This window comes from Papilio machaon, chromosome 13 (genome assembly GCF_912999745.1).
Source record: "Papilio machaon chromosome 13, ilPapMach1.1, whole genome shotgun sequence".
Taxonomy (NCBI): domain Eukaryota; kingdom Metazoa; phylum Arthropoda; class Insecta; order Lepidoptera; family Papilionidae; genus Papilio; species Papilio machaon.
Window position 1 is genome coordinate 1,756,565 of NC_059998.1, and position 23,417 is coordinate 1,779,981.

At 32.3% G+C, this 23,417-nt stretch overlaps 1 protein-coding gene across 1 annotated transcript in view; it reads left to right on the plus strand.

The window, feature by feature from the left end:
• Positions 1-2,438: 2,438 nt before the first annotated feature.
• LOC106717761 (kin of IRRE-like protein 3) overlaps positions 2,439-23,417 on the plus strand; it is a 61,998-nt gene continuing 41,019 nt past the window's right edge. Inside the window, exon 1 of the mRNA XM_045680576.1 lies at positions 2,439-2,589. Within this exon, the coding sequence (XP_045536532.1) occupies positions 2,523-2,589 (67 nt within the window). The 5' untranslated portion in view covers positions 2,439-2,522. The remainder of the gene's footprint in view (positions 2,590-23,417) is intronic.

A 23,417-nucleotide genomic window follows, 5' to 3' on the forward strand; every position in this document is an offset into this window, starting at 1 on the left:
TCAACTTTTTTTTAATATCAAATTATTCGTTGACAAAATCGCGGGCGACCGATTATTTTATACTAATATACCATATGTTTTCTAGGAATAATATAGTTATCTAATGGTGTAAGAAGTTTTTGAGTCGGTCTACTAGTTTTTGGATATTCGTTCCAATCATTAAAAAAGTTAAACATTACTCTGTGTAATAATCTTATAAATAATGAATTTATTTATTTGCCTCTAATATTACTTATTTTAACATCGCATAACGATGAAAACTTATATTGCAAAATTAAGACTTTCACTTGGACGCTAATACAGAGTACCTTTCTCTAGTCGCGTCGCTTCGTTGGACACGAGAAGATGAGGTTTGTTGAGTCGATTTTAATTTCAACGCAAGTTTCTTACATAACAAAATAAAACTTAAAACTCTTATGATAATCATCAATATTATAATGAGTAAGCTTATACTTTAAGATACCATGATAAAAAGTATAGGATAAAATTGTTTATTTATTTATTTATTTATTAAAGAGGTACCGCAATTGCATGTTCAAAAAGCACGAACAGGCACAAATAACACACAGACAATAAAAACAAAAGAACATACAGATAACGGGCGTACATAGCATTCAATTAGCAGGAAACCCAGATAGAATCTGGAATGATTATATAGTTTTAAAGACGAAAAGGTGGATTTAATTCTCATCTTTGTTGAAATGACAGAAGACCGTTGACAATGGGATCTTAGTTGATAAAACACTCTATTACTACCATTTAACATGACGGAGATTTAAATTCTATCCACATTTGTGATTAGTATTCTAATGTTGTACGATTGTCGTGTTACTTAGCAAGTTAATTCATCAATAACTACTTAAGTACCTTGTACAATAAATGGTCTTAGACATTTCGGAAATTTACTTAAATATTTAAGAACTGCAACTCATTATTAGGGCGCTATTTCATTAGTCAATAACTCGGTAATTATACAGCATGCGGGGAGTCCCCGCAGACGGGTTGACGACTCATAAAAATGATCGATCGATGCAAAGCAAGCATCATTCGGGGACTCATTTGACGAGTACAATACGTGGTAAGGAAAAGTAAGGACTATCGCCCAATAACGGATAACGAAAACGGCTCTCGCATGCGGGCGCTATGGTATGCGTGAACAAGAAATCTTTTGCACGACACTCTGTTATGACCAAGTTATCGACTAATAAAACTGCACACTTATGTTTTGAATTCTAATCGCTTCTAAAGTTGTTTCGCAATAATTAATAACATTAAATACAAGTGATTTATATGTTGAAAATTCTTTTACATTCAACAATAAAGTGTGTCAAAAATTTAAAACAAAAATTTCACACCGTGTCCTATAACAACACACGGGGAAAACAGTGGCAAGTTTAAGTGGAGCTTAACAAGTTGTAAACAGGAAATAGCACTCGTTTGTTTGTGAAGGGACACTTCTGAAGGGATTATCCGGTCCTAGATGGTTCCACTACAGAAAGCGACCGTGTATATAATGTATTTTTCTATTCTAGTGACAAATCACCGTTTACTCTGTGAGATTCTTTTGAACATATGAAATAACAGAGTGTGATTTATTTAATATAGCTAAGATAGAACAGATTATTTTAATAATTGCTTATCCATTCGACTGAGTGTACTTATAACAAACATTTTTCTTAATTAGAACACTAAAACTGAACAAACATGTAAAAATATTGAATTAAGTGTTACGAGCATTCTATCTACCCCAGAGTAGTGAATAATGCTTACATATAATTATTTAGTTAATAGTACAATATAATTAAATTACATCACAATTATTGTGCATTAATTTATTAATAATCACATTCCTTTGTGCTGCGTAATTCTTTTCTAAATCGCTGTCCTTAATTTTTATTTTACCTTTGCCCATTGTTTTTTTATATCCAATTGTAGTCCTTCTTGACATGAATAACAATAGGTGGTACCGTACACGTACTTCTATGCGCGTACGCTCTACAAAACTACGAACTCTACATTTAATATAAAGACAAATTTATAGAAAATTAAAAAGTTATTTAACTTTGAACTTTATTTCTTGCATGATAAGGTTCAGTGGTATTTTAACGGCGTATGATTTAAGTTTGTAGAAGGCGCGTTTCGGTGCGGTGCACATGGAGTCGTCAGTCGCGGGCCCATTGAGTGTGGTTCCGGTGGGGTCGATCACCAGAGCGCGGTGTGTACGTTCCTTTACATACGGTATTTCGAAGTTTGCGCGCGTGTCGAACGTTTGTCTCGCGCCGAAATTAACAATAATTAATTCTAAATTTGAATTAAATAATTTAAAGAAGAAGCAAAATTGGATAAATTTTTTCTTTTTTTTATTATTGACATTAATTTGAATGTTTTTGTGAAGTGATTATGAAAGACGAATTAACTTTTGCGCGCCAATTCACGGCGGTTATAAAGTAGATTTTACGGATAATAAAGTTACGAGTTGTGTTTTTTCGTTGTGTTATGTATTGTGATATATTGTTTTAAAAATGAGAAATACAGAGTTAGAAAGTATAATTCTGACAGCATTTATTTGCTCGGTTGCTGTTAAAGTTGGTGAGTTGTTTTATGTCAATTTTCGGATTTTCGAATTTTCGGATAAGAAACAATAGTAAAAACATACTAGATTATTATTTTTTTGTCTACCTTTTTATTTATTGTGTGACTAAAGCAATAACTAATTACTCTTTAAATTTTACTCGCAACTCAATCGTTACAGTTCAATTATTAAAAAAGTCATTAAAATTAACCACCAATTATCAGTTTTTGAACTATTAGTGAAGAAAAGATAATGTGTAGTGTTGAGTAATATTAAATAGTACAGATGCTCTTTTTACTTTAATGTTAATAAAATACTATGAATTATGTACTAAACAGAATGTTTTGTGTCAAAACAATTGATCATCTAGGTAATATATAAAATTCTCGTGTCACAGTTTTCGTTCCCGTACTCCTCCGAAACGGCTTGACCGATTCTCATGAAATTTTGTAAGCATATTGAATCAGAATCATGTCTGATTCAATCATGAGAATCGGCCAACATCTATTTTTCATACCCCCATTAAGTTATTTTTAACTGCGCGCGGACGGAGTCGCGGGCGACAGATAGTATAAATATAAATGTTTATAGACCTATCTATAAAAAATTTACACATTGTTTCAATTACATTCTAGCATAAACATAAGTCAATCTTTTTTTCGCACGCTGATATTAAACATTATCAGATTTTATTGTGATTGAGTAGTTACTGTTTGCCTTGAAGAGGCATTAACAGATTCACCGGGCTTGAGGTGGCCGATTGCAGATGGCCCTTAGTCTAAACCTCGTTTAAGAGTAACTAGGCTCGAGGGCGCCCTCAAGAGCCTCGGCTCGGGCTGTTACTTTGTTATTATTACCGGATTGGACATTACCAGAAATCATAATTATTATAACCTACGAAAAAAGGCTTCCGAAACGCAAAGTTGACTAATAGATAAACAAAGTACTTATACGGAAAACAGTTTAGGTGATACTTAAGGGTAAAAATACACTTTTAGAATCACGTTAACATTCATAGTATCAATCACTAGCAGTCAAAGGGTTAAAATATGTGTATAACTGTGTTTTTTTTTTAAAGTAATTCATAGTTTATTATCGAGACAGTCTTTACTAGTATTATAAACTTGAATGTTTAGAAGATGTATGGATGGATGGATGTGTGTTTGAAGGTATCTCCGAAACGCCTTAACGGATCTTGATTAAATTTGGCACAGATGTAGAACATAGTCTCGAAGAACACATAGGCTACTTATTACGTTTTTTAATTATGCGCAGACGGAGTCGCGGGCAACTAGTTTCGAATAGTTATGATACTGAACTAAAAGGTGTTTTGTTTAATTCTCACTACGACGTTGAAGATGAAAGTTATACTCATTTTTTATTACCGGTACCACGGCTCTTAACTCTTACTTATATTAGTCTAGGAAATTACTTTGTAAGTATAACTTGAAGCAAAATAATCTTAACAAAAGACCTTTTGTACTCCCTTCTAATACATCTTTTTACCATACTGGGCTTCCACTATACTTTGATAATTAATTTAACCAGCAAAAGCGATGCTTTACGCTGGCTCACAAAGATTTCTACTTTGTCATATTGTGTAAAATAAATTTAAAAATAAAATATAGTTTAATGCATTGATCATTAAAATTAGATATTATAATTTTCTAAGAAATGACATTAGAAATACAATAATGGAATTAAAATAAATCTTCTGATTTTTTTTGGTATATAATAGAATTTTGACGACAGATAACACATGTAGAAATAAATTGAAATTACTGTACGGTACAGTCTGTACCGAAGACCAAATCTGAAAGAAAAATAGTTTTTTAGTTAAGTGTACCACGAAACTGTTAATATTGTGGGATGGTATATACTCGTAGTAGACTCTCTTCGCTCAACCTGATAACATTACAAGCCAAAAACTACTAATTAACTATTAATTAACTAAACTATAATTTGCTAAGAGATTTTAGTCACATGAATAGATTGTGTGAAAAAGAATGTGCGCAAGTTAAAGGTAAATTCAGATATGATGGTTGAGAGAAGTATGGAAGATTAGTACCCGCATACTATGCTAAGGCTCCGTAGGAGAAGGTCTGATGATGTTAATACTGGTTCAGAAATACATTAAATTTAAAGTATTCACCACATCGTATGCGTTAGTTGAGCATACATTTGCAAGTCTAAACTTAATGTGACATTCAGTCGTTTACAATCACAAACTGTTACCAGATGAAAGGTTAGTTTCTGGTAACTTTTTGAAGTATTTGAATTTCATACCAGATTTCGAAACTACACTTATCTATGTATACATGTATTCTAAAATAATCTACGTTACACAAAAAAAAACTCGAGTGTAAAATTTTAGAATTGTAAAAGAATTAAATTATAGAGCCTAAATATATATTAAGTAATGTGAAACATTTAAAATGAAACATAGATTTTATTCCATATCATCAAAACTAATGACATTCATTTAATAATTATGCCATTTACCAAAAAGTGGCCATCATTTAATCTTTGTATTTAAAACTTTTTTTAATCAAAAATAGTTAACATTTCTTTAAATTGTCCTCTCTTAAAATTATAAATGCAAGTGAATATTACGTATTTAAAAATGGATAATGACACTGCATTTTCTCTCGTAAAATTTTTTCGGGTTGGCCGCGTATAATATATATTCATATATCAAATTAAAAAAAAAAACACACACAAACACACATTAAAAACTACAAGAGCGAAACCATGATGAAATAATTCGATACTTTTTATTTCATGCGAAGTTGTAACAGTACCGGACTGTATGTGTTTCCATCGCTTAAAGTTTGTACAAAAACATATTGCTATCTCTCTCATTGTCTTTGGTCAGACAGAGATAGCGATATGTCTGATTCAGCTATTTTGGCAATGGAAACTTACACTAAGTAAGCATTGTTTTGAATATTTTAATATTCATTGTTTTTCGGCCAGTGTTACGATAATCATCTTAATTCGGCTCGCTTTACCGCGGCTATGAATTTCTTTCTAATGATACTATAATGTAATTTTAATATAATTTCCTGATTATCTTTACGTCTTGTGAAATATTAAATTACACAAAACAATGTTGTTGGATAATTACGGAATAGATTTTATCGCAAATGTTAGCACAATTTTGATCACCGTGATTTTTTTGCAGAATATGAAATTTTTAGACAACGCATTTTTATATTATAACATATCAAATAAATATTGTAATAAAATCCTGCGTTATATGTCAACTTTTTAATACAAAAGAACGTGACGAATTCCTTATGTTAGCCGAAATGTTAAGAATGCCTTCAGAAAGCTGGGAGCATACTCAAATGAAAAAAATGTACAAAGCAAACGTCTTCGTGTAATTGTAACATTGCTTTGTCTTACGTTTCCTGAGACAAAAGAACCGGGAATCTAATTACACAACTTGTTCCACATTATTATACTTATTGATCAATTTAGACACTATTGTAACATTTCAACCAGTGCTACCTAAGCTGAATCTTCCTCAAAAAACAAATGAATTTCAAACGCATTTGTTAGTACACTATACCTATCTCTATTATTTTTAAAAGTAATGATAAGGACGGCAAAACAGGTATCACTAACAAATGACGCATGATAAAACAACTGAAAAATAAGTTTTGGATTTGTGTTTGTAGAATGTAGTATAGTTTAGAATCTTCAGAACCTATTGCCAATAGTCACCGTGAGAGAGGAAGTGCCATCTTCTGTAGAAGTAACTCTTAGAAGTTTCCGCAGGATTCCCGGATTATATCTTTCTTGTCTAATTTTAACACATAGAGGGTTGCCATAGCAAATTGTATATTTTATTTTTGCTGTCCCAAATCTTTTATACGGTTTTAATATTGACATCTATGTCTATACAGTATTCATTTTTATTTCTATGGACAATTTTACGTTACAGTTTCAAAAAGCTTTTACTATCTGATAGTGACTCACAACAAAGGTAATGTACCGTAAAAAAGAGCAAAATTTTGGTTATTCAACGTTAGAATTTTAAAAAGTAGGTTACAACGTTAACTTTTATAGTTGTAATTACTTTACCAGATACGGTTTTGCCGCATCAAGAGTCGGCTTATACCTTAGTTAAGGAGAAAAATTGTAATAAGAATATACTGGTACTAAGTCCGCAAATCTCTTGACTATATTATTTATGGTAATTCAGAATAATTTCGAAGAGTTTCAGAAAATTCTCTTCCAAAAGTGTTTTTAAATATTATTTTATTTAAATGAGGTAGACTTGATAACAAAAAAGTTGTCGTACTTATAAATTTTAATGTATTAAAATTTATGAAATATAGTATGTTCATTACATTTCTGAGACAAAACCTCTGTTTAAAACATATTGTTATCTCTATTTTTTCTAAGATAATGAGAGGGATGATGATATGTTTTCAGAGATTTTAACAGAAACCCACAATAACAAAACAGAGAGATAACAAAGTTTTAAACGGAGACTTTAGTCTCAGAAACCAACGGTTAGTGTTGTTGAATGCACATACGATTGTTTAATCGAATGTGCATTATGAGACAGCATAAAGGATCTAATGTACCACTTTAGATAAATATATTTTAAAGGATAACAATATGAAGTATCTAAAATTGCAGTTTCCATAAGCTATATATATGAGGTAAATTGTCGAAATTGAGTCAGTAAGTTAATTTTTACTTTGCAAATCTGTTTAATAAAAACAAAGTAATAATTAAAAAGCTATTTCAAAAACCAACTTCAAACAATCGTTCTTAAAAGTAGCTATGTTCACCTTCGATATTGTAGCTACGCCGATAAGTAAGTTAACTTATCCTGTCTAATATTTTACCTTAGTGTTCAATTGTTTAAAGTTCCACTAACTTTAGAAGTTCATCTGTAGATTCAATAGATTTAACCACAAGTCTCTATTTGGGTCGTACGTGTTGGTAATTCACATGGAGTGAATTTACATGGAGATGCAGTTGCATTTACCCCGGTTATTTCTATTAGTTTAAATCCTATTTTAGGTCACTGTTCTCTAAATTAAACTTGCAAAATTTTTAACAATTAACTTGATTCTATCTTTAGATTTTTCCTAAACATTTCTTCATATGTAAAAATTGAAGAACATAAATATTATTTAAATTAATAACTAAAAAAAAAATTAAACTTAAAATTTGGTATTTAAATTGCATTTGTGACTCCTCTTAAAAGAAAATAGAGGAGAGCGCGGCTAAACTGCATATTTGGGGATAACGTTTCAGAAATTGTATTTAAATTATATTTTATCCGGATTTTATGCTTCATACAACTTTTATTAATCTATATATATAAAAGAAAGTCGTGTTAGTTACACTATTTATAACTCAAGAACGGCTGAATCGATTTGACTGAAGCTTAGAACCAGGAAAAGGACATAGGATAATTTTTAATCCGTTTTCTATTTTTTATTCCGCGCGGACGGAGTCGCGGGTAAAAGCTAATATCAAATAATTAAATAAACTTAAAGTAATAATATAGGGATGTTCTCATAACGTCATACAAGCAATCTGCAAGACCTCCAACCGACGCTCCCAGTAAAGCTTTTGAGCAAACTTAATCTTACTACAAATAAGTTTAGAGTCAGTGCTACAAGCGATGGCCAGTAAACCCAGTTAAACGACACATGCACCGAATAAATCAGCCACAAAATCTGTTACAATCAAATCAAATTAACTAAAGTAGTCCATCAATGAGAGCAATGTATACTAAGGGAGAAGGAAACAAAGAAAGTGAAGAAAGAAAGTTTTAACAAGAGTTTACACAGTCATAACACCTGACCAGAAACATCTTACAACACAGACAGTGAAAACTCGAGTGTCATATAAAGTATTTAATATTCCCGACTATCTAGCCATCAAACATTTTGAATACAATTTCCAAAGCTTTTCAGATGTACAAGAATTCTTTTGTAATATCTACGTTTATAAATTTATTTGATTCTTAGAATTTATTTATTTATTTATTTACTTACATGGCAGACTTACAGCTAGAAAACAACAATATCATAATCAAGATAGTTAACATACAGCTAATTACAAGGCTACACTTATAGCATTAGCTTAACTAATTTGTCAGTTTATCAGCACAAGTATAAGTAATTCAACCACTGCTCAAGTTATTTGAAAAAGTCTATCTAAGTGTAAGTTTGAAGTTAAGTAACAATATAAGTGCTGTAGATTTCGAAGGGAATATCCAGTTAGTTCTGTTTATATATTACAACTAGCTGTCGCCCGCGACTCCATCCGCGCGCAGTTAAAAAAAAACTAAAATTGAGATTTAAACTATCCTATCTCTCAAGTTGGATCGAACTGCACATGGTGTGCGAATTTTATTATAATCGGTTAAGTGGTTTAGGAGTCCATTGAGGACAAACATTGTGACACGAGATTTATATATATTAGGTCCTTACATATGAAATTGGCGTTTTGTATGGGAGGAACAAAAAGTCGAATATTTTTTAATATAATATATTTAATTAATCAAAGTATGAACCATTACTTTCTATGCACTTTTGCCATCTCATAGGTAGTTCATTGATCCCTTTACTAAAAAAACCAGTCGGACGGGAATCAATAAAATCTTTGAAGGCGATTTGGACTGCCCCATCGGAGTTGAATTTTTTCCCTTGCAAGAAGTTATCCAAATTTCGTAAAAAATGATAATCTGTTGGAGCAAGGTCCGGGGAGTACGGAGGATGTCTTAGACTTTCCAATTGAAGCTCTTCTAATTTAGTAGCCGTCTATTGCGCAGTGTGTGGTCTAGCGTTGTCGTGAAGCAGCAGTAGCGTGGAGCGATTGACCAGCCTAGGTTGTTTAGCCGCTAGCTTTTCCATCATGGTTTGCAATTGCTGACAATAGACATCAGCCGTAATAGCCTGGCCAGATTTGAGAAAACTGTAATGAACAATACCGGCACTAGTCCACCAAACGCTTACAAGTAACTTTTTTGGGGTTAATTTTCGCTTGGGGCAGGATTTGGCTGGCTGGCCAGGATCCAACCATTGCGCTGAGCGCTTCCGATTATCGTAAAGAACCCATTTTTCATCACAGGTAATGATTCGGTTTAAAATACCTTCATTATTGTGCCGGTTTAGTAATGTAACGCAACAGTCGACGCGCGTTTGCCGGTTTGCTTCAGTCAATTCGTGAGGTACCCACCTTTCAAGCTTTTTAATCTTCCCAATTTGCTTCAAGTGAATTAAAACAGTTTTATCACTAACATCGCAGCCTGCAGCTAACTCGAACGTGGTTTGCGATGGATCCGCTTCCACAATAGCCTTCAACTCTTCATTATCAACATGAGTCTCAGGCCGTCCACGGGGCTTGTTCTGCAGATCGAAATTTCCAGAACAAAAACGTTTGAACCAAAAACGAACTGTGTTTTCTTTTGCAACACGACCGCCATACACATCATTCACCCTTCGAGTCGTTTCCGCAGCACTAGTGCCACGGCGGAACTCGTACTCGTAAATAATGCGATATTTTAAGTTTTCCATTTTGTAAAATGAGTGACGCAAACAGAAAAAAACAGAAGAAAAAAAACAAATGAATGACGGTCATCGAACCACAAATACATGAGTCTATAGCTGTACAAATTTGAATTTGGAATTCCTTACCAAAGAGGAGAAATTCGTGATTAAAGTGGCCAGTACGAAAAACGCCAATTTCATATGTAAGGACCTAATATTAAGATAACTGACACTTTATAGCACTAACGGTAGTGTATATAGTGTAATGGTAGTAATGATAATTAAAATAATTTAGGTAAATACCGCGATGCTCTGTGGAAAGTGCGGGGTGTTAATTTTATTTGTCTTTGTACAGTTGGAGATATCTCACGTAGCCGGTTTGTCTAAACATCGTTTAACGCAAGGAACAAATTCGGTGTCTCTTTGGAATCCTTTGTTAACTTCTGTTATTGCTTTAAGTATTTATTACGAAGTAGCATTATGTACACATTATAAAATGTTAGTATTACTTGCTCAAGTTTTCAGAGCAATTTCTAATTTACATATAAATTTCTCGTTGAATTTCCAACTGAATCATCGAAATAAATTAAGAATTTAAAGTTATTTGCTATGCGTGGATTTGTTTTACTTGAAGTACTAATAAAATTATGTTAAGTAACAATATTACTTGTTTTAAAACAGTACAGGAATAACTATAGAATATAATTATAATAGACATTGAACATATTCGATTCCACAACCTTAATTTCATCTCAATTTATACTTATAAGCCCTGAAACTACTTGGACTTAAAATCTATATATATAAAAGAAAGTTGTGTTAGTTACACCATTTATAACTCAAGAACGGCTAAATCGATTTGACAGAAATTTGGTGGGCAAGTAGCTTAGAACCAGGAAAAGGACATAGGATAATTTTTACCCCGTTTTCTATATTTTTTTAACTCCGCGCGGACAGAGTCGCGGGTAAAAGCTAGTTTCAGATATAATCAAGTAAAAGTATCTCAAAGTTTTAGTTCGGTCTGTGTTGCGGATTTGGATTTTGAAGTTTTAATCTTGTTACATCTACATACGTGAAACTATTTCACTTTATTAATTTATGCAAACGGGTAACTTAAATTATTAGTCTAAAGCTTTTTTTTTATTTCACTGCCTTAAAGTTTCACTAAAGTCACGTAGAAATTTAAAATAATAAGTATAAATTGCGATATTCTACGGCAAACTTCGTTTTATCGTGAATACGAAAACAAAGTAAGAGGTATTTTTAGCTATGAGTTACCACTGTCCAAATAATTTGTTTAAAAACACATTGTGATTTTTTTAAAAGACCACAAGGTATGACATTATGTTATGTATTTCGGCCGATTAAAACTGGCGGTTTGAAAACAATTTAACAAGTTGAAAATACTTATTATTTATTAAATATATATTATTAATAAAGCAATAGATCAGTTCCCATCACTTATTATCGATAATATAAGTGATGAGTAGATCATCGGCTGAGGCATATCGATCACCAAGTCACCGTAAAGCTCACTAGATTAATTATAACCAAGATACAATGTGACCTAAAAGCAATTAGAGACCAGCTGTTACTCACCGTAGTTATGTTATGGAGATATTAAATTAAAATAAGGAGACAGGAAAATTTTGTCAAATAATTTAAATAAAAAGCCGGAATAGTGTCAGTCGTATATAAATCTTACTAATATTATAAATGCGAATGTATGGATGGATGGATAAATGTTTTTTCGAAGGTATCTTCGGAACGGCTCAACGGATCTTGATGAAATTTCGGCAAAGATATAGAACATAGTCTGCAAGAACGTATAGGCTACTAATTTTTTTTTTAATTAATTCCGCGCTGACGGAGTCGCGGGCGATAGCTAGTTAGTTTATAATAATATCTCACAAAAGTTTAAATTAATTAGGAAACTTTTCTTAACATAGATATTATTTTCAGAATCATTATCAGCCTGAGTTCTTCCTCTACTGAACGCGCCATTGACAAACGTATTTTAATAGTATTTATGTTGGAATAAAAGTATCTTATAAAAATTTATTTATATTCAAATGCCATAGTCATGTAACAATTACTCGACAGAAATATGATGTGATTTCTGGAAGGCGGAATGGAACACATTTTACATTTTTCATTTTATATTGTGGCAGAAATAAAGCGTGGCATATGTCTGCCTTCTTAAATAAATTTGCCGCATATTTTGCACAAGCACGCAATTTTATATTATTACTTAAGTGGCATTTTGCCTTTAACTGGAAAATCTCTGCAAATTGGAATTTAGTGATCTTGATTTCATACGACGAATTTCCTTTGATGTTGCGAATGTCCATGAGAGATAATCAATAAAAAACTGCTTCTTTGCCCCTACTAATCTTAAAAAAATCTACAGAGACTTGTTGCTTAACTGTAAGAAACAAAAACCGGAGGGGTTTATCTATTTATTTTTAGGTTTCGCTTTACTTTATTTTTGTTTTAAAATGTTCAAACAAAAAATGAACATTATATTTTGCTCTTTAAATTTATATAGCCCAAATTCCGTTCATGTATCGTAATATATAATATTAAGCATACGTGCTTTAAACTTAACAAGCTCAGGTAGAAAAGTTCAAAAGGTCAGTACAGCCGGCCCAAGGGTTTCGCTGTAATCCCAAAATCAATACATCGTCCATTATCAAAATATTCCATCTCCGTATTTAAACTTAGTATCTCTATTTAAAGTTTATAAAGTTGAAGAGTTTGAATACGTAAAACTTGAGTACTGGAAATCGGTTTCGGTGATTTTGATAGCTTTATTAACATCAACGGTTATAAACTATCACACACTACGACCATTTGAAGCAGAACCATGCAGAATAGAAAGACAATTAAGACTAAATAAGAAGGCAATCTAAGAACAATGCATAATTAACCGTGACTTTCTGAGACCCAAATCCCCGTTTAAAGCATACTGTTATCTCCGTTTTGTTAAAGATAACAAGGGACGATATGTCAGATATTTTGGTCTCAGAAACCAACGGTTAATGTAATAGATGATAGATTCCACATTAAAAGTACTTTTCCCTTTCGATGCGAGATGAAAAACCATGGAATACCTATTTCTTTATAGAACATATGTTTAAGCTACAGAAGTTTGCTTCGACAATTTATCTCGGCAACATTTTAAGTGAAGAAAGCGTATATAATGCACTGGTCCGTAGAGAAGATATTTTACACGCTAGTGTAGCCTTAATGCTTGTGCCGCTTCATTTTACGTTGAATCCTTTGAGAGAAATTACACTATATTTTATTAGATATTTCCTTAGTACATCTTAAAATTAATAAAATTAGTGTCGGTATAAATGTAAAAAAAAATTATTTCATACACGTGATGTATATACGTTTGTCTGTCTGTCTGCAAATCCGATTGTGTTTAAGCTAATCTCCGAAAAGGCTGGACCGATTTCCCGGGACTATTTACTGAAAGGTAGCTTATGTATGCAGCAGTAAAGAAGGCTATTTTTTTCTTCTCTTTTTATTCCGCGCTGATGAAATCACTGGTCATCGATAGTAATGTCGTGAATCTTTACTACAACTTATTTGACATTTACTCTAACAACTATAACACGGTACTATTCTAATTATTGTGGAATTCCACTGTATAAATACTTGTATTGAAACATATTTGCTATCTCTGTTTTACGAAGAGCATGAAAGGGATAGCAATATATATCATTTTTGTAAAGTAAAAAATGTATGTCAGTATCCTTCAAATAAAAAATATCCTAAACTAGCTTTTACCCGCGACTCCGTCCGTGCGGAATAAAAAAAAAGAAAAAGAAAACGGGGTAAAAATTATCCTATGTCCTTTTCCTGGTTCTAAGTTACCTGCCCACCAATTTTCAGTCAAATCGATTCAGCCGTTCTTGAGTTATAAATAGTGTAACTAACACGACTTTCTTTTATATATATAGATATAGATTGAAACGGATTATATAAATTACGAATATATGAGAGTTTACAATTTATTTATTTATTATTACATGATGTTTGTCTTCACAAGTATGTATATTTTTTATAATCAGAGCAAACAAATAACAAACATAATGAAATTGAGATCTCCATTGAATAGTACTGTCAAATGAAACGGAACATATCTGCATGTCCCTATTGCTATCATTTCTTTGAAAAAAATAATCTCTTTCAATGCGCCCCCATACTCGTGTCTCCATCATTATTACTCAGACAAAATCGAATATCTTTTGAATTGCTTTCATTATTTACCACTGCGGTATGCTTTGTGTACAAAGCATTTCGTTATACATGTCACCGAACGATTGGGAATGCAACGCGTTTATAATTTGCCTATGGATAATGTATAAACTCGGCAAATTGTACATCCAAAAAACACATCTAACCAGCGGCTGATAAGAGACCTCTTACCTCTTAGGAATGACGGAAAATGAAGTGTCACCTACACAAAATATCGAAGTATAACGTTACATTTTTGTAAATGAGTTATATTTCTAGCTATTTGATATTAAGATTGGTAGATTAGAACGAGCAAGAGGCCACCTAAATTCGCCGAAATGGCGACTGCTGTCCATAGACATCCGCAATAGCAGATGCGTTGCTTACCTTTAATCGATGGAGGAAGAAAACAGGACTAAATTTTTCTTTCTTAGGTAAAGTGCAAACAGGCGGCTTTCACGATCGTTCAGTAACACATACAAACGTGCGACGATGTCTATGTTTGTTTTCATGTCTATTGTCGAAACGGTGTCGTTCCAATTCAAAGGCCTGTTCAGAGGTGCCCGGAGGAAAGTACATGAAATAATAAAGGAATTTTTCGTGGACTGTAACCCAATAGACGTATGGAATCGGTTTCTTATTAATAATTAATTTAAAGGCCCTTTTCCTCGTCTGATTTAGAACAAAGGGACCATAAATAATATTTACTATGACCCTGTATATTTAATGTTATTCTCAAATACGTTTACTATTATTTATTAACATTAATGTATTAAATAATTTATGTCAAAAATTATTCGCTCAACATTTAATTTTATTTCAGAGATATAAAACATTTTATAAGAAATTATCTCTGTATGACATTTTAATATGAAATTTATTTTGTACATTTCAGATTTTTCTTCTAGAGCCTCATCTAATTAGCATTTCAAAATTAAAGACGATACGGCAATAATTAACCGGTATGAAGTTTAAGAAAAAAAAGATACAGTAAATAACATTGCTACTCAAATCTTAGTCATGCTTTTTTACGTATGAATTAAGAAGTCAATTAGTAATGAATTACATCTAACTTACTGAGTTTATAAAGAAATAAAAGGTTACATTGAGATTATCAAAAACGATTTATTAACCAAAATAAGGTGGACGATTAAAATTGACTATCTTTTATTATTAACACGTTCAGTGCTGCTCCCTTCGCAAGCTCTTTATTACAAATAAATCGTGGCATGGAACGTGTTAAGTGCAAAACGTGAATACTTATAACAAACTTATCTAAACAATTTGACTTTAATAAAGCAGTAAAACACTTTCAAATATACATATTTGTATGATTAACTTACATACAGAAACTTTCTAAAATACATCCATGTACATTAAATGACATTGTCAGCCGTGAACTTTTAATGTGTAAAAATGCACTAAGACAATTAATTCATATAACCATACCTTTCATTCATTGGGCAAAACAGTATATAAATACGAAAGTTTAGTAGGACCGATGGATGATTGTTTGAAGGTGTCTCCGGAACGGCTCAACGGATCTTGATGAAATTTGGCACATCTGTACAACATAGTCTGGAAGAACACAGAGGTTATTTATTAAGTTATTTTTCTAATTCTACAGCTAGTATTAACATAAAACTGCAATCGAAACCCACCTATTAGATTATTCGTAACAAGCAAGTTGCAAAGCCGGTCGAAAGTACTTAACCGCTGGAGCAAAGAGGACAAGGTGTTTAAATGGTAGAAAAAATATATCGCAACGATATCAAGACCGCAACCTTATCTGGGGACGACGGCGCAACGTAACCGCTCCGTTTTTGTTAAAGAATCGTTTTTATTCCACTAGCTCTGTGGTTTACGACCTTCAGATTGAGGTACGGTTATGGTTGTAATTTGAAAAATGAACATTACGAACTAGTTTTGAATATATAAGTTTTTATGTTATTTTAACGTGGAAAAAGAGCACGCGGTCACTTGATTCGCCTAAATAGCGAAGAGACCGCTGCCCATAGACATCTGCACTTACAGATTTTAATCGATGGAGGAAAGGACGCACAGAAAGAGAATATATCCCTTTCCTATAAGTCTCGTCCTTCGTCAAATCCACTGCCCTTTTCAATCATTACCTTTTGAAAAAAGGGTGGGAAGGGAAAGAGGACTAAAATTAAGTATCTGGCAACACACTCATCAGATGAGTGGCGGAATATCTTCCACTTCACGTATGTCTTTTGTGTGGTCGTTGTATTGGACTGGGTGAGCCGGCTCATTTGTGATACCGATGTTGTTCCTGGCGTCCACCACTGTTATATTTAATGTAAATGTATGTATTTGAATTCACTCCTTTCTTGCCTCCTATCCTCTTTAATACAATCCTTATATGAATTAATTTATTCATTCACTCATTTATTACATTCATCGAATGAAAATCTACACTCTTTCCCCTTTTGTCTTGTTATTTCTCATAATAGCACTTCTATAAATGGACTGGCTATACGACGTCGTATTTTGTGCCTATTTGACTTTAAACATTTTGAAGCTGATACAGCGGCTTGTAACGATGGTGTGGATTCGAACTGATAATTTAGATAGAATTAACCCGTTTAATTCGGACTGAAGCAAAAGCTGTCATTTCCAAGCTTATCCATTTATCAATGCATAATAGAGTAAGCATGGAAACAAACCTAAAATGCCTTGATATTTAAAGTGAGTGTTGATGAATTCCAGCTTATCTTTTCTCTCATTTTTATACCATCGCCTCAAACGACACTCTTGGGACGGTTTGGGATGATGGATTTTCCTGCAACATTTCCTCGTCCAATTTCGCTACACGCTCAATTAAATGTTGTTTTTCATTTTTTTTACGTTCTGTACTTTGTCAAGCGGTTTTAATCAACTCTTTTATCTTTCTACCAGTCATCCTACATCTAAATTACTAAACTAAATTTGTCTTTTTTATGTCTAAGATGTTCAATTTACGTTTTTCCTTTTGTTACATCATTAAGTTTTTTTTATTATTCTCGACTCGTTAAAAATAAAGTGTAGAAATCTACTAGTATGTAGTACGGCTTTTCTGACAGCACTGAAAAAGACTTACAGATTTATTTCTATGTTTTTTTTGTAAAAGAGAATGAAAAAGGAGAATTTTATGAGACCTTCTCTTGTCTTTGTTTTAAGAGAAGATCTTGAAACATGTTATTATATGAGTGATGAATATGTGATAAACGTCTGCCATACACAATAAAAGAGTAAAATCATAAATAACATTGTCTTATAAATTAGCATTCTCTTTACGTTCGCTTTAACGTTCAAAAGCCCGGCAATTCCATACAACGATTAACGGTCAAAGCGAGTGCAGCAAGCCATAAAATATTTGCGAGTAGACCCCGCTTATGGAAACATCAAGTGAAAAATTAATTTCCGATACTTTAACATCGTAGTTGTTATTGCTTTTGTGAATATAAAAGTCATACTTTGTAACACAATTCACTTAATGTTATTGGATTGAAAAACATGTTATCGCTTCCTAAAAGACTTCACTACCTGATAGATAGAAACATGAAATTCACTGAGTACATTACTGATTACATGATAAACCAAACAAGAGAAACATGTGGCCCAAACATAGGTTTCCATTGCCCAAACACTTGGTTAAGAGACATAACTTCTTCCAGGGAATCGTTAGCTTACAATACGGTTAGTCGTGGTTAATTTTTGTTGTTCAAATACAAAAACTAAGTATAAACTATTAAAAATATTTTTTTCGTTCTTAATGTAACAAATAATGCATTTTCTACTAACTTGAAATGTTTAGTCATTATAACAGAACTAATGTAGATTTATTTAAGTAGGTATGTAGGTGAGGGCACTAAAAAAATAGACAATTCTATTTTTTTTTTACTGCTGTCCATTGCTATTCATCCCATTGTTGATAAATACGCTCGAATAGTTGAGTAGAAAACAAAAAACAAAAGAAAGAGCTGAAACAAAAAACTAACTAAAACAAACCTAGCAAATGTGAGGAAAAGAAACAACTGACTTTTACATCGTATATTTAACATTGTAACTCGAGCTCGATACTTATTTATTTAAGGAATGTTTATACATGAAAGTTATGGTTTTTGCTTACGAAAGTTTTAGGGTAACAATCGCCAGCAGCAGCTTGTGTAATGTCAGTTACATCGCCTTCGTACAGTCTCAACATCACAGCTTCTTATTGCTATTTAAACTAAAACGATAAAACAAGCTGCAAAGCTTTGTTTTTGCTCAATAAAGTTTATTACTAATAATTATAATATAATTCAATTTATGTTACTTACTTAAATAATGTACTTTACCATTTAACAATCAGCTCTCGAATAAAAGTTAAAAGTAGCCAGTACGAAGCCTCACTTATTTGTCAGTTAATGTAACACACAGTAATTAAATCCAGATAAGAAACTTAGCTTTCTAGCCAATATAAAACACAGTTTGAGTTGTGAACCGAGAACTTAATTTAAACAAGGCACAAACGTAAAGTGGCTAACCGCTACGTGTTTTATACGTTCTGTTCTGAAGAGTAGGCAGAAATTACATCATTTAATGCAATGTATTTATTTTATTTAACGTTTAAATTTGCTGTTGGTCTCAATACTGCTTATTGATGTCTCAAGTTCAAAACGTGTATGATCTACACTCTATAAAAAAATTCAGATCGTAACCAATAAAAATGTATTCTATAAAACACAAACATTTGTTTGTGCATTTTAGTTTAAACCATCAACAGTGCAGACTATTTGTTGCAATAAATACACCTGATGAATTCTAATCACGTACACCAATGAAAGGTGAAAAGTCGATATAAGGAGAACTTTGGAATGAAAATAGATTTTCCCTGCTTTGTTGGCTAATTTAATCACATATAATGTCTATCAAATTCTCGTACTTTTGTCTTGCTCTCAGACACACGCCATTTGCCGACGACGCGACTAATTGATCCTATCACGAGCTGATTTCAGTGCAGTCCTTAATTAATTATTTATAATTTCGAAATAGTTTCCCAAATTTATCCGTCCTATCAATCTATCCTTAAAACTTCTGTGTGAAAAATGTTGTGACTTTTTTTAACAAAACGTTGTAAATAATTTTTCTATTGCAATGTATTGAAAATATACTCATTATACGGCTTAATTTAAATTTTTGTTGACAGATTTATTAAATCCTAATTTGATCGATTCATAATTAATTTCACATCCTCTACGAAAACCAATTCGACGTTCGTAAATTAGAGCACTAGTCCGATTATACGGACCTCGTAAATCGATAGCCAGTAATTTCATTATAAATCCTCACCAATTTCCCCAGACTTAATTAATTCCATCATTATCAATCGATTAAATAATATTATTAAGATTATTAATAGGATTTTTTTGTGAACGAGTTGTCACTGTTTGCCTTGAGGCATTTACAGCTTCACCGGGCGTGAGGTGGCCGAGCACAGATGGCCCTTAGCCTTAAACCTCATTTAAGAGTAACTAGGCTCGAGGGCATTAACTTTTAACTAGTATCTCGGACTGTTAAATCTCTCTCTTTCTCTCTCTACTTTATGTACCTAAATGCTTTGACGGTGCGAACTCCAGATAAAATTGATTTATGATCCTATAGTAATACTAAACAAAATCGTTACTTTTTCATACGAGGTGACAATAAAAAGGCGTGAACTTTTATTTTTATTTTTTTTTACTTGGAAAAGTTATTAGAAACTATTTCGGCCATTTGGTATCATATGCCTCTTAGAGCTTCCCAAATACTTTTTTCTTCGCATTCTTGAAAACAACTTCTGAAATGTTCAAATTGTTTTGTAAATAATAATGTAAATGCGACACCGGTAGTGAGATAAATTTCAAAGGTTAAATGTATACAGTAAATAAAGACTTAGCTTTCTTGGCACTCTATCACAAGGAATGGGGATTTGTGACAATTTTACGTTCGAAATTTAAGTATGAAGCAAGTAAATGTTTGTGCAACAAAATACGTTTTTTGAATGTGTTTTATTTACACGCAATTCAAGTCATCATCTCTGTGAGTTTATAATCTCACTAGGCTAATAAAATAAAACCAATTTGTGAATTACTCAAAACAATAACATTATTTTGTATTTAAAATCTGCGATACCGTCAGCGCGATTTCGTTAGCTTGGAATTAAAAAAAATAGTCTTAGTTACTCCTGTATACTTAACCTATCTACCAGTAAGTCCCTTCAAAATCGGTCCAGCCATTTCGGAGATTATCCGGGAAAAAAACGGACAGAAAAAAGATTAAAAATTTATTTTTCATTATAAGCAACACAAGTACATCATATTTGTGAATTATGATTGTTTTAGTTTCGTTGTAACATACAAACAAATCTATTATTTTATTAATTGTATAGTTAAATGATTTGTATATTGATGATGATGATGTAATCCCGGCCGATATCGGCCACGGCGACTGTCTTCAGCTCCGGTTTTGACGTTGGTGTGCTCGCATGTGGCTTATGTAGCCAATTTTGTATATTAAACCACATACGAAGAAAATTTAATGAATTGTATTTCTTGAACTATTTATTTATGTGCGTTGGCCAAAAAGATTTGCATTCCATCGGTCCTTGATAAAATAGTCGTAGTAATACACATTATCATCCCTTTCATTCACCTTGATAACGCCCACATACCGAAGCATGTTGACTGTCAAACGCTCACAGGAAGTGCTTTTGTGCCGCTACCATGCTCCTATTTACCTTTTTATTATCGCTCCGTGTTTTGTTCCTTTGCCACGTAATTGGATTGTCGTGTTAATTTTGTTTGTATAGTTCGTTGCATATTTAACCCATATTATGGATGCAATTACTGATATTTAATGAATTTAATACATAAGTCAAGTATTTAAATCTGCTTCTGGTACTTAGACTTAGACCTAGACTTCAGAATTTAAAAAAAATAAAAATACTATTACAACCTCGTTTATTTAATCAATAGCTATTGAGCCATTAATAATGTAAAACATATTTTATAGAAGATGACAAATAAATTCAATTGAAATCACATTCATTCTACTGCAGCGTCCACGCCTCCATTATTTTAAAGCGGACATAAATTCCGAGTATTTGAACAATATTATTTACGATATTCTCCTTCGTTGTATGCGTAAAAGTATTCTATGAAACCGCATACAAAAGTAATAACTATATCATGCAATGTAAGTTGTGTATATTTTAAATAAATTAAATGCATAAAATAACTGGAGTGGATTGATAATGATTTTGTTTCTTTATATCCTAAACAACTGAATCTAAATATATGAGTTCATTTGTTTGTAAGTTCTGTTAAATAAGTTGTGTTATAAAAATGTCTTAATGGTCTATTATTTAATTGTTATTTAGGCTACTAATATGAATTTGTCCCATTTGGTGTCGAGACCCTTGGTCCGTGGGGTCATAGCGCTAGAAGGCTTTTTAAGGAAATAGTAAAAAGGTTAGTCGACATCACAGGAGACCGAAGAGCTGGCAGCTACATCGGAAAAAGAATTAGTCTAGCTATTCAGATGGGGAACGCTGCTAGTATCTTCGGAACCTTGCCTAAAGGGAGTCCTTTATTTTAGTTTTTATATATTATTTTTTGAGGTTTTTAATTTTAGGTTCTAGCGTAATTTATATTTAATTTAAATCTCTATTTCATTAAACTATTCAATATTGTATAATATATTGTACAATATACATATAATATTATTATTATCTATAATAAACTGTTTTAGGTAATATTAATTCGTATGTCACTTGTTTTAACACGTGTCAGTCAGTTCGCATATCAGAAAATAGGCATTCCTCGTATCAATGCAAGTTTATTAAGACATTTTTAATCTTATGTTATATTAAATTTCTTACTCTATTTATCAGTGTACAAATATTACGAGCGGAAAAAATATTTGTTTTGAATATCGAAAACTCATTTCTTAGTACAGAAATCCTTTTTTATAAGGTTTCAAATCATGATCGGCTATCGGCCATATGAATGATAGGCGAAGGATCGTTGGGCAAATAAGATGAAGTGTCAATAAATAATGCGACGCGTGACGTGGGCCGCACCATCCCAAATAAACAATCGCTCATTTTTGGTATGTAATGTTATCACAATAATCTTGTTTATATTTATAATACGTGTTAAAATATTTACCTGATGCATTAACAAACATCGACAATCATATTTAAGTCATCAATTATACAGACTAGCTGTCGCCCGTGACTGTTCGCGAGGGATGAAAAAAAAAACTTAATTAGAAGGCTGTTTTCTGAACCGTTCTAGAAATACCTTCTAACATCCATCTATCCATCCATCCAAACATTCATATTTATAATATTAGTGAGATTGGAATAGGTAAATCGAAAGCTTTGGATACGAGAAGTAGTGGAAAAAATTAAGAGTTCAATAAATTTTCTTTATATATTGAAATATATTTCTCTTGAATGTATTGAAATTGACGGTGCATAGCCTCGGCTGTCCCTAGCATAATACTAGATGTTGATTAGTTGTTCTTAAGATCAATTGGAATTATTGATTTACTGTTGTCATTATGATATATATCATGAGAATAGGGTAGTTCGAAATACCCTTATATAACTATTTAAATTTTTTGAGAATGACAGTTGTCAGTGACTGTCCGCGTGAAATTTAAAAAAAATTCTAGGTATGTCACCCGGGGATTATGTAGCTTCCCAACAGTGAAAGAATATTTTCAAATGGGTTCATTAGTTTGGGTACACAAACAATAAAATCTTTCCTCGTTATAATGTTACTAAAGATTGACTTATTGACAGCAATAATTTCAAGCAATGCCGATGGGACCAGTACTAGTACGGTTTTACTATTACGAATTAATAATTTTCCAAACATTTTTAAGCCGGGAGAGTTTTTTTTTCATCAACTAATTTCATTTTACACAAGTCATCGTCGAGTAAAACAAATATTGGTTGAGTGCAACGAGAGCGAATGGAAGCCGTTACGGATCACTGATCACAGAGGGAGCTCGCTCACACCTTTTTTATTACAACCTCT